Here is an 18,561-nt window from a genome sequence, read left to right as displayed (position 1 = left end):
GGCAAAAGTTGTATCCTTGACGTTTATATAAGAATGTTCATAACATTACTCCCAGCACACTTAGCAAGCATTCGTGTATTGCTGTTCAATCATAGGGACAAAAAAAAACAAAATTAATTTGAAACGAATACAATATGTTCGAAATGCATTTTATCACAGCCTTTTTTCGCTAAGGGTTGCGTCCCCGATCGACGTAATCTCCACATCTTCAAACGTTACTCTTCCTCGACATTTACACCATCAAGCAGCGCATTTTGCCCTCCGGGACGGCCTGCTCTACCACCGCATCTACATGCCTGATGGCCGGCGGTGGCTTCTCGCGATTCCCCGCCATTTGCGCGGTACGTACACGTCCGCTCCTGTATCGCCTGTCAGCAGCTCAAGTCATCGGCGCCCTTTGCGACTAGCCCCTTGTGACCCCTCCCATGCCCGGCACGCCGTTTGGATCATTCTGGCGTTCACCTCTGGGGACCGCTTCTCTGCACGGTCTCTGAGAACCGTTGGATTATCGTCGGCGTCAACCACCTCAAGCGATATGCCGAGACAGGCGCTCTGCGCTGCTCGCCGCTTGTGCCTGCGAAGTTGCTCTGCTCCTGCTGCATCATTTTGTTCTTTGCCACGGCGTGCCACGTCAGCTGCTAGATGACAGAGGCCGCGTCTTCCTTTCCCACGATGTAGAAGCTCTGCACCTCGAATGTCGCATCGTACTTCGGACCACTACTGCCTACCACCCCCAAATTAACCGGCTTACATAGCGTTAATCGTACCCTCGGAGTCGTGGTCGCGATGTCTCCCCCCTCCCTCCCGAGAAATGTGTACAACCCAAGGGGTTTGATTGTCGGACCTGCAGCGTGCGTCGTTAGGCATTCTCAGCAGTTGTAATCTGAGCAAGGTGTGTAGCTGGGCGAGTTGGTTGGGGTACATCTTGAGAAAAACAGCGCTTCCAGTCAAAGGACACAACAAGAAGGGCACACAACTGCGCTGTGTGCGCAGTTGTGTGTCCTTCTTGTTCTGGTCATTTGTCTGCAAGCGCTGTTTTTCTCCAGTTGTAATCTCCCGAAAGAGGAATGGCTTAACGTCCTTCATCCTCTCAAGCTTTGCACTGCTAAATGTGCTTAGACGCCTCAATAAACAGCTCAGAACGAAAGTCCTTGGGCTGTGTTCTTTTGACTGAGACTGTACGTTGCAGAAGGCCGCACCAATTGAGACGCTGCCCTTCCTTTCGTGACGTACGCGTACAACGCCATCAGGCAGGCTACCACCGACTTTACTTCTTTCTTCGTGCTCTGTGAGCGTGAGTAATTGTCACGATAGACGTCACCTTAGGCTATACTTCCCATACCTATGAGTGAACGCCATTTCACAAATTGAAAAGCATGTGGAGGAATGTCGACAGTTGACCCGTTTTTTCACTCCCGAATCCCAAGGCCACCAAAAGCATCGCCACGATAAAGATCAGACGCCATATGTTTTACCACTGAATTTCTCATTTGACTCTCGGTTGCATGCACGCCAGGGGGATTGTCTTCCAAATTTTTCATCGAATACGACGGCCCTTATCGCATCGCCCAGCAAACTTACCCCGTCTAATTTACATCGTGAAGCCTCTTACCTTCTGTTCGGATTTGCGGCATCGTGGTCGAGAAACGGTGCGCGCCAACCGTCTAAAAATCTAGTACAATCCGCTCCTCTTGCCCTTGCCGTAGATAGTCAGGGTGGCTCCTCTTCGCTGTCGGGGGAATTATAGCGAACCATAACGGCCGCACCTGATGCCGCTCAGGCAGATGACAACGAGAAAGACGACGTGTCGCTGCGCTGCTAAGTATCCCTTCATTGGTTATACTGGCTGTCTTTTACGTTGTCCGCCGTTCAGGTTTCAAAAAATCTATCCCCGTTTCGTTTGCGAATAAACCCTCTTACAAATGAAAGAACTCATTAACTTTTCAGCAACTCAGTAACACCTCAGTAACCAGTAAAAGCTTCTACTAACACTTCTCATCCCCACCAAAATAACTAGTAATCATGCTAAGCATTTGTAAAGCTGAACTATTCATTCCGCTCGTTTACGAAATATCTAACAGAGTGTAATCGAAAATATCACATGTAATCATTCAACGCACTTTTTCTTCCAGCGTTCCTGAGCATTTATATTCATTCCATGCTAACGCACACTTCTGCGGGAAGGGCAACTGGTTATCTGTTTTTAGGAGACAAAGCGCTAGGTTGGTAATCTTCACTTTATTTCACTTAGGTTATCTTCGTAAACTATCCGCGACGTAATCACTGCTCGGATTTGTTGTCACGTTGGCGCGTTCCCTCCGTGATAACCACTCCAAGAGCTACAGTGCCAATTGCTACAGCTGTGGCAATTGGTAGTGGCTTGATGACCTCCTCGACTACCTGCTCGGCTTCAGGCTCACAAAGGGCGACCTGGATGCCCAGAGCCTGTAGAAAGCGCACGGCCCATTTCTGGCAGTTGTTCTTGATCAGATGGTAAATGCCAGAGTCACTCATCTTCCTCATCACCGTCTCGATGCCACCCTTGGAGATTTCGTGCTTACCGAGGTGCCTCTGGAAGCGAAAAGAGAGCGGAAGTTTTCCATGAAGCGCTTGAACTGCCCTAAAATATGCAAATGAGAAGAGTGCAGCGTTGGCTAGAGGTAGAGAACCCGCCCCTCATGCAAAATGACAGGAGTTCGAATCCCGATGACTCGCTATTCTCCGGCGAAATAAAAAGAAAACCATGTCGATTTCTGAATTCGGTATTGCATTGGTTAACTTCTCAGAATAAAAATCGATGCTGACTAGGTCATCCAATCTCAACACCACTAAATTGGTTTCGACACTCGAGCATATTACAGCTTGTATTAAAAATCTTTGTAACTCTCAGTTGGCACAGGCGGTGCATACAGTAAACATCCTGTTTTTTTAAAGGTTCTGGAACAGGAATGCAATTATTTGAGAAACGAACTTACTTATCGCTTACATGAAATGGACTGAAAGAATAAAGAACATCCTGCTTAACAGCACAGCAGGTAACTGTAGTTAGCTTTTGCTGTAAGTAATATGGAAAATTTGTTAGTATATTTGGAGAAAAAAACAAAAAAGTCAGCATGCGTTGACAACGCTGGACATACTTCATACGTATGGTTTGGGGTTGCCCCATCATAAGAAGTACGGCTATAGAGGACAATAAGGGTTGTTGTTCTAATGATTATACATGTGTATAAAGGCAGACTTTCAGGTATCATATATTTATGTAAACCAAAGTTAAATTTGTCAGCTAACCCTTACTCTGGAATATACCGACCGTCACTTGAAGTTGAGAAGGTATGGCATTTTAAATGTTTTAGAGGTTCTGCTTAAGAGCTGCGCTTGAGGCGTGGAAAATCACAAGCCGATATGGCTATTAATCAGGTGAGCGTTATGGTGCGGAGAACCCAGCGACAGATTGTCTGCGTCGAAGTTTAGTCGAATCGCTACATCTAATACAGTTCTCGATAGGCTTGAACGATAGGCTGTCATACAGCTTAGGCAATCTGCACTAAAACAATGCCGCAAGCACTATTGGCCGTAGCATTTCCAAAGCCCGTTCTAGTTCCTGAGACATATTTATATCCTAACCTGGTATTTGTACACGTCATCCAAGGCGGTCCTCCGCTTCCAGGCGCTGCGTCCGGTCAGGTCTCCTTTGTGGTCCATGTCTGCATCGCAAACCAGCACCTCATCGCCGCCGTAGTCGAAAACCACCATCCAGTGTTTTTCCCAGCAATTTCCGCTCACCGACCGCGAAGATGAGGCAATGAAAGAGAGCAGCCTAGATCCTGGCTGCTTCATTGGAGTGGCGCAGAGGTAGACGTCGCAGAGGTTGGAATATCGGATGGAGTCGGACATCTTGTTATGTGGTCGCCCCCTTTTTGTCACACCTCGAAGCTCGGGAAAAACGTGACCAGAACTTTTTGAAGGGCACACTTCAGTTCGGAGGTCTTGTTTCAGAATGCGTTACCTGCGCAGCGGAAGCAAAATAAAATTTCATATATAAAGTGCCATTCTATTTACGTAGGTTAAAAGAAAAAAACACTGAGATACCAAAACACGCATGCTGAGGATAGTTAAACTGCAGAAGAAGCAAATACTTCGGTGTTCTCAGCTGCCAGCCTCACTCCGAAAACCCCACGTTAGTGCTTCCACGGCTCTTAGCTGTCATCCAACTGGAACGCACTTCATTGGGCTACATGAAAAAATTAGCATGGCTGCTGCCTGGTCTGTGTTTAATTCTACAACCTTTACATAAACTCCAAGACGCCAGTAGAAAACAGCCGGTAAACTTAATGGTACATGTTCATGAGCCCCTGCAAAGTGGCTAAAGCGGAATGTTCAAAAAATGCTCTGGGAGCCAAAAATGTTTCCCAAAACACCAGCAGTAGCAACCTGTAAGGGGAATTTAATTCATTTAGCCGAAGGAAGTTTACTCACACGTTTCATTTAACTTCAGCCAAGACATTAAAAACTACCATGCCCAACATTCTATGACAAATATTTTTGAAGACTGTAAAACTGTATGACTCGCTTATAGCAGTTTTGAAGGTAATGGTCCATTCTTCTGTAATATAACAAAATCTTTGTTTTAAAGCGTTTCTATCGATTCCGTCGAACAGTGAAGACTGCGAGTGAAAACCAATAGGGAAGGGAAGGCATATGACGATATCCAATTCTTTAATAGAAAAAAGATGGGAAGAATGCCCTCGGGTGATCTCCGGATATATAGAATGTTATAGTAAAATCTTATATGAAAGAACTTGGTTCATAAGCGGTTTACCGCTGAAAAATGATTTCGCCCAAAATCACTGGGTATGCAATGCTTGCTATCGTACGATGAAACTCCAGATATTATTTCGACTCCGCCTAATTAATTAAATAATTAAGTAATACTAATAGTAGACAGCTAGTTGTTGGGTTCCTGAAATTGTCTGTTTGTATTTCACGTTTTACGCTGAATAAGTACTACTTCTTTCTTTCTTTCTTGTCATTCTATCGTCTTAGTCCCATGTGCGCTTTTTTAAAGAGGTACTGCGACAACTTTATCCAAATACTGTTGTCTGTAAAAATTAGCCATCGAGCTCTCTCTGTGCAGGTACCGTTTGTCTGGCAGGAAAAAAAGCAATATGCGGTGCAGAAAGTTGAATGTAAAAATTTTCCAAGAACTGGATTTAAACTTGTAACGTACAGACCAGAAGTATTGCTTCCTGTCGCTTTCAAATGAACGGCGATGTACCGTAGTCTCTGAGGTCACACTGCCATGCCGCCTGGCATGCGGGAGGTACGGGGTTCGATCCCCTGTGCTGCCGGGTACCCACCAGGGATACAATGAGTACATGTTTATCCCGGCCTGGTGCTCAGGTTATCTGGTGAATACTTGAAATACTTGAAATACGGGAAATACTTGAAAAATGCGTGTTTAGCGCCAGCTTGTAAATATCGGAACATGGCGCTTCTTGGCCTACGCTGCACTTGCGCCATAAAAACCTGTAATCATCATGATCATAATCTGGGATTTGCTGATAAAATGAAGGGTCGAAGCACGCAGCATCTGTATGTCGCTGTTTTGGCATTTTCTCGCTTATGAAACCTGGTTTATATTTTCGAGGGGTATCTGTGCCATCCTAATGCCGCGGCCATCAATACAGGTGAGCTTTAGTTTGACCGCAGCCTCGCCTTATTTGTAGAGAGAGTTCAAAAGCAGACCAAGCCGTGTTTTGTACTGATGTAAAACCGTCGACTGTGTAACGTTGAGCACGTGACAGTCGGGAAAATCAACCTCAACTACAACGCTGCGCCATCTGAAACTGCAGCTCTGGTCTCGAAACCTTGCTGTGAGCATTCACGTTCTTTCGTGCTCCCAGCTGTATATTCACCCTCCCGCCCCCCTTGTGGCGAACAGGCCGGTTGTATGCGGTGCCAGGGGTGAGGAGCGCATATTTGCAAAGGGGGACAGGTTTAGGGACCCGATTAGCAGCCAGCCCCTTGTTGGCGAAGTGTCGGGAATATTCAGATTGTCATCAATGCGGACGACTGGGTGAGTCGGTGCTCTTTCATCTTAAAACCAGCCGGAAAACACAGCACAGGAGAAGAAATGAGCACAAGACGAGGCTGGATTGCTCGACTGGTCGAGAGGTCAGATTAGTCAGAGGGTTGCTACGTCTCAACCACATCACTTCGCGCTGGTAATTTAAAACGCATACTATAGTCTCGCAAAAACAGCAGTATTGACGTCATAACACATTGCTTCATTGGTCTACAGGGTTATGAAGTCATTCCACCACCAGTACGCAGAGCCTGTGGAGAGCAATTGCACTGGAAAAGAAAATGGTAGAGCCGGGAGTCCACCCACTGGACCTTGGGCCGTCAGGTGGGCATGATAACACTTGACCACTGAATATGTTCAATATTTTATAAGGACGCCTTGCCTGTCTTGTATGTAAAGGAATTAAATAAACAATTAACTGGATATAGCGTACAATATATATGAAAATGACATGAAGAACAGTGTACGTGGCTGCGGACAGTATGGCAAGACAACCGCAGGCCGCTGAAGAGACCAATTAACGCCATTAAGGCGTACTGTTAACGCAGAGCTTTATTGTCCTCCGAATTTTTAACCACCTTGTCGAGCGCACAGTTCAGCGACAGAGGTTGGGAGATGAAGCGCGCGCTGCTCTGCTAGCTGTGATTGGAGCAGCTAACATATCTTACCGGTCTCAACGATGAATCTGCTCAGCAAACTTTATTGCCCACTTGATTGTTGTTTTCTAGGTTTAAAAAGGCCTGTTAGCTACATATCAGGGCGAGCACCCAGAAGAAAAAAATAACATTTGATTCAGAAAAAAAACACGTTTGGGGGGAATGGTGCCATATATCGTCGAAGCTGCTGCGCGTGATCACTTTTCCTCGAGAGCAAACTGGAGGCCTCAAGCAAAAATGAAATTACAAAAAGATCACAGCGGCAATGAGAACGGTTTCGAGACAATAAAACAGAAGTTCAGCACTAGCTGGTGAATGCCACCAAAACCGGATTAGTTTGGGAGAGAGGACTTGCAGCTCCCACTGCATCGACACATAAAGGTGTCCCCCAGTAAAGTAAATGTCGAACGTGCTGTACTGAACGAAGACGGCAACCGCGGCGTTTTCAGACCTCCATGCAGTTTCTAATATCATCTCTCAACGGCTAAAAAGCTCGTGAGGCATGTAAAAGGCGTCGCTATTATTCTATTTACAGCAGTGCACCATTCGCGGAAAGAAATGGCTTTTTTTTTATCCACGTCAACAACATATCAGAAAAAGAGTTTGGAGTGTTCGCGTGAAACATAACTGATCAAATTTATCAACCATACATTTAGAAAAAAAATTATAACCATGGTGTAATCCTTATTTTATTGATTTTGTGAAGCGAAGTAACGTATGAAGTGAAGCAAACAGTGACGCTCTCCTCTTCCCGTATAGCTTCTGTGGCAACTTGTAGCATTGGAAAGTCATAATTTCAAACACGTTTCACGGGATTGGTAATTTGCTATTTTCTATTACCAGTGTAATGTTTGCAGTTTTCGCAAAGGTACTGTTCTAGGCCTCTTATTACTTTACGTTTGTATTAAGTACATGCACTGTGCAATCACCTAGAAAATTTTGCTCCTCTCCAATCGCTACATATTCTAGCCTAAGATATGTATAATCACCTACCATTCACTCCTCGCTAGACTACTGTCGTATTACTAACAAGTGCTCATCTTGGCCAATCACGTTCCATGCCAATGAATGACAACTCATGGCTTGTTGCCGTAAACGATTAAATGCTACGTACACGTACTTGCCTAGCCCGTCAGTGGTGCCTCTTGGTTAAAAATTGGACAGCACTGCAGTCTGCTGCATTAGAGAATTGCGAAAGTATTTGTGTTTGAACATCAGGAAATTTTTTTGCGTCATAGTTATCACGTGACACTTATCACCTTTCGGGACCCTTGGACGACGTCAGCAACTTTTTCGCAAGCGATGGTCGTATAACATAGCTGCACACCTCCAGCCACTTTACCGTCGTACACTCCACAACGCGTTCACTTTGTGTCCCTCCAACTCGCTTGAACTAACGACCTTTCGTGGCGTGTGCATGCCATGCCCGCTTGACCCCCAGAGGGCCTGGTTTCAAACCACAGTACCGGCGAATTTCTTCTTTCGATTGGTCATTCAAGGGCGGACATACTCTGATGACACGATCTGCCGACAGGTCCTCCACACGCCACTCAAGAGAAACAAAATGCCTTCACATTAAAATATCTCGCTCTCATCTTCTACCTGACGAATGCTGGTCAAACTACATAAAGAAAGCTATTTAAAAGGCTCTGGTTACGCTCGGCTGTCTGAAACATAATATAGGGGAAGGAAGTAAGCATGACAGTCATTCACCCTGCAACTAATTGGCATCATTGATCACTGCGTCATAGGGTCTTCAAAAGCTCATTTTTACCGACTGCAAAGCCATGATATATTGTAACTAACATGAGCAAGTGTCTGTACACAGCATTTAAAGTTTACAAAGGTAGGTTGCGCTCCTTATCTTGCCGATAAAAACAGTGCAGCTAACATCCGGCAATGTGGCATCTTTGACACGCGATTGCAAGGTAACCGCGTCTGTATAACAATGTTTTAAGCACTATTCAGGGTGGACCAATGCATTCCTCTCATTAGAGTTCCCACTTGCTATCACTTATTGGAATGGTTGCCACTTCAATATCGCTTGTCGGCCTTTTGGCTAAGGAAACCCTCCCCCACGTTATCTGTCGGCACAATAAAATCGTAAACCGGCTGAAAACAGCTGCGAAGAAGCGATTCACCATCACCCACGAGAACCAATCCATGAGAACGACTAACCTCAAGCCAGACCTCGTTCTGGCGCTAGAAGAGTCGGCGGTTGTCACTGACGTCACTTGCCTCTTTGACAATCGCAAAACTGCTTTCGATGCGGCGGGGGAGAGTATAGGTCGCCAAGTCCGAACCAGTTCGCCAGTACCTGATGCGAAAATTCGATCGGGTAAGCATCGAGGCAATCTTTGTTGGAGCGCTCGGCTCTTCGGACCCCAACAACGATAAAGTGATGAGGCGTCTATGTAGCAAGAGCTACTTGCGCCTCTTCAAGAAGCTGGTGGTGAGCGACACTATCGCAGCTTCTCGCGATGTCTATTCCACACACGTGGCTGCAAAGTGAGGGCGTTGCGCTTCGGCGGACCTCGCAGTCACGTGTTGGAAGATTTCGAACACACACAACAGCACACACATACACCACACGCGTGCGAATAAAGCTTACAGATGAGACTTCCGATAAAAAGGAACGAACAAAAATCCGATATGCTGAAAGGAACTAGGAAATGTCACAAAATATTTATGAAAAAACTCTCATTTCAACAATATTTGCGATTGCGTCACTTTTAGAAAATAAATCAAGGATGTATTTGCTTAATGTTCGACACGTAGCCTTTCTCTTTACTTACGTTAATTGCATAACGATCACTATAAATAACATTTATTATAACCTCTCTTAAAATGGCTACTGGTTCATCAATTTATTCTGCGGCAAAGGTTCACTGATACAATATTACTGGTTTCATTCTCGGCCTACCTTTGCCCTACCTCTGGTCTAGTGCTCGTGGTGCAAATTTCCAAATGAGACGCTTGCATACTACTATGAGGAAAGAAATAGTAAAATGCCGTAACTCACCCAATGCGAAAAAGTCCTGCTCAGGAAACGGGAGAGTTATGACGCTACGATGATCACCGAGTTTGCGACGTTCAGAAGATATTTGCAAATCTGAAAGGAACAGTATGGATAACCTGTTACTGAAATTAGGCTCGTGAAGTTGCTAAGGGCGCTGGCAGCTTGCTACTCGAAAAGAACTTGTAGCGGTGCTCTCGACGGTCGCAAGCTTTATACTCCGTTTCATACATAGCTGTCAACGCTGCCAAAGGTACGAAAGTAGTCCGCTGCAAAAAACAAGCAAAATGTATCCGTCCGCCTCGCGTCGTGGCTGAGTGGTACGAAGCTGGCGCCTTTCTGTTCATTTTACAAAGGGCCTAGGTTCGACTCCCGGCTCGGGTGTTTTTTTATTTTTTTTTATTTCTCTTAAAAGATTCATTAGGTAGAAACTCGAAACTGTCAAACTCTAATACCTACTTTGAAAAACACAGCGCTGTTTACTTGTCTCGAAGGGAAAAGGCAGTGTAGTGTAGCGTTCGGCATACATACGATGTAACGTGAGTCGGATGGCGTTGACTGCAAAGCTGTCATATTTAACACTGCGAGAGCTAGATATGGTCACCTGGCTAGGTCGTTTTTGCGGTGATCTTATTCCAGTAGCGAGACCTTCCTTCTTGAACCTCGCAACTGTCCGAGGGCTCACCCCGGTCATCTCGCCCACAGTTTCGAGAACTTCGCGCACAGTCTTCTCCGGAAAGCGCTTCCTTACGCTAGAGTAAACGTTGACAATAACCTGCTTGGAGTCTTTCGAAAATTTCGGACACTTCAGCTTGGAGAACAGGCGAGCAGGAGATGTTTTTGAAGCCGCAGTGGGCGAAGAAAACAAGCGAGTAGGCGATAGCGGTGCCATTTTCTCCATACTCGGAAACCGAAAGACGAACGCGGAAGACATCACCAGCCGGCCTAGCTGCGAAAACCTGATACAGGAGGAGCCGAAAAAAAAACAGAAAACTAAGGAACTCTGTTTTGAAGAACATTAAAGAAAAGCAATCTTTTTGTAAAATAAAACACCATTATTGTTATGCTGCAATATTAACCAAAAATTACTTTAATTTTGAGATCTTTACTCTTTTCACTTTTGACGCACTACATTACGATGCGGACGAGGAGCGCGAACAGGCGCCGTAGCCTTGGCTGCGTTGACAGCTATGTATCAAACGGAGTATAGTTTCCGATAACGTGGCCCATCAACCTGTTGTCCTCGAGTTGGTCACTATCAGTTCAAGGATTCCTCTTGCAGCCGCCTGCGGCAGTCAACATGGAGTGCGCTGTGGCAGTTCCTTCTTCTACTGTGGCAGATAGCGAAGGCTGGGCGGTTAAGCGCCAGTGCTACGCCATGTGCAGGCAAGATAACCGCTTATCCCTATCGAAAAATCTCATATATATGTGTCATATGTGTCTGGTTCATACGAGATTATGGAATATGTGTCATATGTGTCATATGTGGCATATGTGTGATATGTGTCATATGTGTCATATGTGTCTGTTTTAAACTTATTGGGAAAGGAAAGGGAAGGGCTGGGGTGGAATTATAAGGCAATTAACAATAAAATAGCTTCCATTGAAGTTAGTGAACTAAAGAAAGTAAAAAAAAATTTCGCACGCGAAAAAAAAATTACGGGTGGGTCCAGATTCGAACCACTGACCTTGAGATCAACAGCTGACTACACTAACCACTACATCACGGCTAACTTTTTTTTTTTATTTATTGCCTGACTTCGGCAAGAACCACAGTACACAAATACACTTACAGAGCGCAATGAGCAATAATTAACAACACTATCCGCCCGGGGGTGCGTGGCTTCATCATATTAAAACTCCTTAAGCGTCACCAAAGGCTCGACTCTCTCGAGCCACTCGGGAGCTTCAGGAGCAAGTTTCTGAACTTCTATATACTTATGCATGCACTCCCGAAAATAGATCCGTGCTGGCCGTGCATCAGGATCGCAATGATATCCTGCCATTCTGGAGCGCCAAATACAATGGAGGCCCATTAGCATAATGAGGTCGAATGGTGTCCCATCCTCACTCTCTACAGGCAAGTACCGAATACCATGAGCGTCGAGCGAAAATTCCTTTTTTAAAGTCCGTTGCAAGATGTCCCAGAAGTATACCCCCTCCCAACAGTGCAAAAAAACGTGGTCTATTGTTTCTGGTTGTTTACAAATTAAACAATGTGATCCCCAAGGTAGAAATAACTGCTTCCTTTCCAAGAATTCCTTTACTGGTAGTGTTCCGGTATGTAATTTAAAGAAAAAAGTTTTTGCACTTGGCGGCCCCTGCATCGCCTTCACACGCTTAAGTACGTCGCGTCCCTGGCCTCCATTGTATAAGGCCCTGTACATAGGTTGTGGAAGAACTACATCGCACAAATCTTTATACAACTTCTTCCTGCTAACAGAAGATAAATATTCATACGAAAATCGAACAGACAGGAATCGAACACTCGCGACAACCTCTCTAAAGTAACCAAAAATACGACCCGAGAAACTTTCGGTTGTGACAACAAAGTCCGGCAGTGCATTTCCGAGCCTTAATTGGTACACAGCGCGCAAAAACGGATCGCTTACATCGCGCACAAAACAAAATCTGCTTACAATCTGCCGCAGAAATAAGTGTCCCAGACTCAGGCCGCCATCCTTCACCCGCCTAAACAAATTGGTCCGGCTACAGCGTTCCCAGTCCGCAGCCCACACAAAAACGGCAAAGATCCGGTGCAGTCTCTGTACGTTCATCCTTGCACAATGCAACACTTGCATCACGTACCACAGCCTAGACATAAAAAACAAATTGCACACTGTGGCCCTTGCGAAAATTGAAAGGTGTCGCCCTTTCCACCTTTCCACCTTTTCACGCGTAGCTTGCGTCTGTGCTTTCCAGTACGAATCGCTATCGCGATAACCGTCCAGTGGAACGCCTAAGTACTTTACTGGGGTCGTCACCCAGGACACGTTTGCAAAATTGCCGGGCTTCGTTGGCCATTCTCCATGCCAAAGCCCCAGGGACTTTGACCAATTCACTTTACTACCGGTGATCTTGGTGAATTCTTTTACTCATGCCACGGCCTCGGTTATACCTTCCCGGTTCACTGTGAACACCGCGACATCATCCGCATAAGCCAGCAGCTTAACTTCTGCTGCCTGTAGCTGGAATCCTCGAATTTTTTCACTTTCCATGATATTCAAACACAACGCTTCAATGTAAATGCAGAATAGAAGAGGGCTGAGGGGACAACCCTGGCGCACCAAACGCTGCAGGCTAATGGGGGCCCCCAAACTCTTATTTACGATTAATCTTGTCGTGCAGCTCCGGTACGCCAAGGCCACTCCCTCACAAATAATGGACCCTAAATTCACATGGTCGAGTATGCAGAACAGGATATCGTGCGAAACACAATCGAATGCCTTCTCAAGATCTAGCTGAAGGATGGCTACACAGCTATTTGTGTAATCACAACATTCCAGCACACACCTCGCTTTATGAATATTGGAAACAATAGAGCGTCCCTTGATCCCACACGTCTGGTGGGGACCGACTATATCCTGAATTACTGACTGTAGTCTACAGGCTAAAATCTTCATGAAAACTTTATAATCCACGTTTGTGAGGGCGATAGGACGATATGCTGTGACCTGCTTTAACTTTTCTGCGTCATCGGATTTAGGGATTAGCACTGTATGGGATTTACCATAAGACGGGGGCAATTCATTTTCTTTGTAGGCTTCGTTAAAAACTGCTGTCAGTACTGGCACTATTTCGCGTTTATATGCTTTGTAAAAAGCGGCGCTTAACCCATCAGGTCCAGGAGATTTTCCCAGGTTCAAATTTTCTATCGCTTGCTCGACCTCCGACGCAGTTATCGACAGCTGCAGCCTTTCTTTCTGTTCATCATCTAATCGCGGCAAAGCGCCAAGAAACTTTTCCTTGAATGCGCTCACATCCACTTCTTGCTTTGCAAACAGCGCCTGATAATACTCAAGAAATGCCTGCTGGATATGCCCGCTTTCTCCAGATAACACCCCGCCCCATTCAATCTGTTCAATGTGGTTTCGTTGAGCATGCGTTTTTTCCATTCCTAGCGCTCGTTTTGAAGGTGTCTCCCCATGAGCTATATCTTGCGCCCTAGCCCGCACCAGTGCGCCACGATAGCGTTCTTCGTCAAAGAGTTCAATCTTATTTTTTATTTTCCGAATATCATCCATCCATTTGCCAGGCTCTTCGCTTTCTCTTTCGAGAAGTCTAGCTAGTAAAGATCTTAAATTGTCCTCCTCACGCTTCTCCTCTTGTCGTATACAACTTGACCTTTCGATTGCTGCTATTTTTATTTGTTGTTTGCAATGTTCCCACTGCTGCCATACTTTCAGTTCCCCGCTCGGCTTTAATTTACTGATTTCTTCGTTTACTTTCCTGCTAAAGATGTCGTCTGTATTGAGCTTATTATTTAATTTCCACATCTCCCAAGAAAACTGATTTCCTCGTTTCTTTGTCCCTATCCCACACTTCACTAAACAATGATCCGAAAATGATACCGGTACTACATTGTAGCTACTGGATTTTGAAATAACGTTCGGTGACACATAAATGCGATCTAGCCGTGCATGGCTTGACCGTTGAAAATGGGTGAGTCTCACACAACGCTCGCCTTCTAAACATTCGGCCACATCATCGAGGTTGCACGTGTCTATAATTTCTGAGAGTACTTCAGTGCTTCTGTCCCTAAATGCCCTTGCACTGGTTTTGTCACAGCCCCTCAGGACGCAATTGAAGTCACCCATTACGATCAGGCATTTCTCACAACTGAAGTGCTTTTGTACGCGTTGAAAAAACGCTGCCCTCTCATCCACCGCATTTGGGGCGTACACACAAATGATGCGCCAATATGTTTTGTCGTACAGGAGGTCAACCAAAACAAATCGACCCGAAGGACACGCCGTATATGCCTGAACCTCAAGTCCCGGTACATTCTTTACAAAGATGACACAACCCGCAGACGTTCCTACAGCGTGGGCGACAACTGCAAAAAACCTAGACGTGAAACGTCTCACAATGCTCCCGGTCTCCTCTTCCCCGTCAATTTTCGTTTCCTGCACTGCCAGGACGTCAATGTCGTGCTCAGTTAAAAGGCGGTACACCTGGCTCTGCTTCTTCTTACTTGCCAGTCCCCTGACATTAAGTGTACCGACTTTCATGGGGAACGCATGAGCCATTTTAATGCAGAAGAAAGAGGCCGGGAACATGGTGCTTACCCTTCACGTCTAGCGCTTGGCTAGACGACATCGTTGACACCGGAGCCATCCGGTGCTGGTGCCAGGCCTGGCAGCGGGGGCGGCTTGTCACGGGCTCTCCTCTCCGTCGACACATTTGATCGTGTCCGGATGGACGACCGCCGTCCTTGGGTCGTTTTTGCCGGCGGCTCTTCGACGCTGGGGGCTTCCGCCTTGTCGTCTTCGGTTCCGGTCTGGGCGTGTGGCCGCTTCGCTGGGGCAGGGACGCCGGTCGTGCGGGCGCCGCTCGGGTCAAGGTTCTCCTCGGTCAGAGTCGCTGACTCGGTTTCTTGGAGCGCTGGCACGCTTACTTCACCGCTCGACGCCTCCGTCTCCTTTCTAGTAGGTTCTGCCCCCTCAGGCTTGCGTCCGGCATCGCTGCGTCCGGCATCGGCTTGCGTCCGGCATCGAAGAGCCCGTCGATCCTGCTTGCGTTTCGGGTTCCTCTATGCCTTTCGCAGATTCTTCAGCCTCGACTACATCCATCAGGAGTTCCGCAGAGTCGTCTTTCGACGCCCCGCCCGTAGCCACCGCGTAAGTGCGGACACACTCATTATCCGCGTGGCCGTACCGCCGGCATTTCGTACAGCGGGGAACCTTGCATTCACGCCGCACGTGGCCTGTACCATGGCAGCGCAAGCACTGCATTGGACGCCCAGGCGCTACGACAAGAGCCAACTCTCCGGCGACACGTACCTGGTGTGGCAGGTCATCCACTTTCAAGCCGGGCTTCAACTTCAGTAGGACCGTTCTTGTCGTTGAGCTCTTGTCATTGACGCCTTGTATCCGCCACCGCTCACGCGTAACGTCGGTCACTTTGCCAAACGCCGCGAATGCCGTCCGAATGTCGTCGTCGGCCACACCGTGAAGCATCCAGTGTAGCAGCAGCTTTACCTGCTGGTCTTCCGGGTCGATAATGAGGCAGCGGCGTTTCTTAGCCTGCAGCTCGTTGAAGGCGAGCAACTTCTTTGCTGCCTCCGTGTTCCGCAGGGTAACCGCCCACACGTGGTTGATTTGGTACGCCCCCAACGCGACCACGTCGGGGAGCGTACCGGTCTCGGCCAGGGCGTCTCGGAAATCCTCGACCCGGAACGGCCTCGCTCGCACGTCGCCGTGAAGAAAAACGGTGTTGAAAACAACACGTCCTGTTGGCAGTGTCGGCAAAATAATCTGGTAATCCTTATCACCGCAGTCATCGATCCTGTTTCCGCGGCCGTCAAAGGCCGCTATCGCTGCTCCGCTGGAGCCCATGACCCTGCGATCCGTTCAGCTCGGCTGCCGGAAGCAGAATGACTACATCACGGCTAACACGGATAACTACTGCGTTATATTTGGATGACAAGACTTACGCTATGCTTCTCACTACTTTAGAATTCGACGGTTAGGTGCGAGGTCAAATGTTTATTAATGTTTAAAGAGCTGTACTACAGCCGATTGCACTTCCACTGATATTGTGAATCTTGATGTGCTCTGTTATACGCACTGAAAGATCTGATATTTGTATGTATTTTAATTTTCACAGCGCCTGCACCATTCATGGTAGTACTCTCATTGCGCACCTATTGTTAACTACAGTCGGAGCTCTTGCATGAAAATACCTGGCGTTATTCGCTCAACAGCTCAACTAAGCGCATTAGGCAATATTTGCCTTCTAGCTGAACGTTTGTCCAAGCACATTGGAAACGCCTAACGTCATACTGTTTGGATAGGCGCTGTTTACAACAAGAGGACACAAGCAGAGAATCAGGGAGAAAAATATTTGAAACAGGCCAAGAATTTTTTTTATGCGTTGGTTGGGCACTTGCTAATCGCTTGTTCCTCCCTTTTTTTCCGCGTGTTTCAAACAGCAAGGCCCACTCTATAAGAGGCACTCATCAGCGGCTATCTGTTTCGCACGAGATTGATGTAAGCTGAAACGACGCATATCGGAGCTCTTGTGTACGCACGAGTGTCGCGTGTCAGTTGAGGTATGCGACGTATGTAATAAGTGCATACAAGTCACACTTCCGTAGCGCGTGAACTACTATACGTGCAGCACATGTGTTCATCTGTGACATTTGTGACGCGTATGAGCTCGTACGTAACACATATGAACTCGTATGAAGCATACGGGCTGATACGAGGCGCATTTGTCGACACATATGGCTCATATGATGCCCATATGAGTCCATACGAGGCAGATATGTGGCACATATGAACTCGTATGAAGCCTATATGTGTTCATATGAGGCACATATACTGACACATATAACTCATATGGGCTGCATACGAGTTCATATGAGGCACATATACTGACACACATAACTCATATGGGCTGCATACGAGTTCATATGAGGCACATATACTGGCACATATAACTCATATGGGCTGCATACGAGTTCATATGAGGCACATATACTGGCACATATAACTCATATGGGCTGCATACGAGTTCATATGAGGCACATATACTGGCACATATAACTCATATGGGCTGCATACGAGTTCATATGAGGCACATATACTGGCACATATAACTCATATGGGCTGCATACGAGTTCATATGAGGCACATATACTGGCACATATAACTCATATGGGCTGCATACGAGTTCATATGAGGCACATATACTGGCACATATAACTCATATGGGCTGCATACGAGTTCATATGAGGCACATATACTGACACATATAACTCATATGGGCTGCATACGAGTTCATATGAGGCACATATACTGACACACATAACTCATATGGGCTGCATACGAGTTCATATGAGGCACATATACTGGCACACATAACTCATATGGGCTGCATACGAGTTCATATGAGGCACATATACTGGCACATATAACTCATATGGGCTGCATACGAGTTCATATGAGGCACATATACTGGCACATATAACTCATATGGGCTGCATACGAGTTCATACGAGACACATATCTGACACATATAGCTCGTATGTAACACATATGGAATGATACGAGACACATATGAATTCATATGAGATTTTTCGATAGGGATACTCTTCTACATAAGAAATTTTGCATGCCTACTTAACGACAAGAACCAACTGCTGTTTAAAAAGTAGAAGAGAATGAGAAAGAACAATAGACAGTTATAGCATATCGTTACCGTGTTTACGTTACCGTTTACCGGACAGGGCTAGAGACATCTGCGCATACGCGCCCGTTACCGGACCACTAGCACTTTAGGTATTCTCTTTTAGCAGTGCGGAGAGAGTTCGCGTTCTCTCGGGAACAACTATCGCAAAAAAAACTGCGTGAACAAACGGGGACTAGACGAAGAATACACAGGAACAAGCGCTGGTCCTGTGTATTCACCAACTCGCCCGCTTATATCTCCTGTTGAACGAATATGGCGGCGCCCTGCACGGCCGCTTCGGACCAAATACAGCATCGCCGCCCCAATATTCTGCGCCATTTTCGCTCTAAATTAAGACATTCGCTGTTAATTCGCACACTCTTCCTCATACGTCAACGTTTAAGGGACAA

General features: G+C 46.4%; 1 protein-coding gene across 4 annotated transcripts; it reads right to left on the bottom strand.

Moving 5' to 3' along the window:
• Positions 1-2,219: 2,219 nt before the first annotated feature.
• Positions 2,220-10,674, bottom strand: LOC149337045 (uncharacterized). Of its 4 annotated transcripts, XM_089553287.1 has the most exons (5): positions 10,533-10,674; positions 9,764-9,853; positions 8,920-9,058; positions 3,625-4,006; positions 2,220-2,571 (listed from the first exon to the last, which is right to left on the bottom strand). In XM_089553287.1, exons 4-5 carry the CDS (start codon positions 3,892-3,894, stop codon positions 2,281-2,283), a joined length of 561 nt encoding a protein of 186 aa, XP_089409413.1. In that variant the 5' UTR covers positions 3,895-4,006; positions 8,920-9,058; positions 9,764-9,853; positions 10,533-10,674; the 3' UTR covers positions 2,220-2,280. The 4 variants fall into 4 exon arrangements, 3 of the variants coding, with proteins under 3 accessions (XP_089409413.1, XP_089409412.1, XP_089409414.1); XM_089553286.1 differs by lacking the exon at positions 10,533-10,674 and having other exon boundaries at positions 9,764-10,005; XM_089553288.1 differs by lacking the exons at positions 8,920-9,058; positions 10,533-10,674 and having other exon boundaries at positions 9,764-10,007.
• Between the last annotated feature and the right edge of the window lie 7,887 nt (positions 10,675-18,561).

The sequence above is a fragment of the Amblyomma mixtum genome, chromosome 7 (assembly GCF_055824585.1).
Source record: "Amblyomma mixtum isolate Tamu chromosome 7, ASM5582458v1, whole genome shotgun sequence".
Lineage (NCBI taxonomy): Eukaryota > Metazoa > Arthropoda > Arachnida > Ixodida > Ixodidae > Amblyomma > Amblyomma mixtum.
The sequence above is the reverse complement of the archived record's forward strand: the minus strand, read 5'-3'. Positions and strand labels throughout refer to the sequence as shown.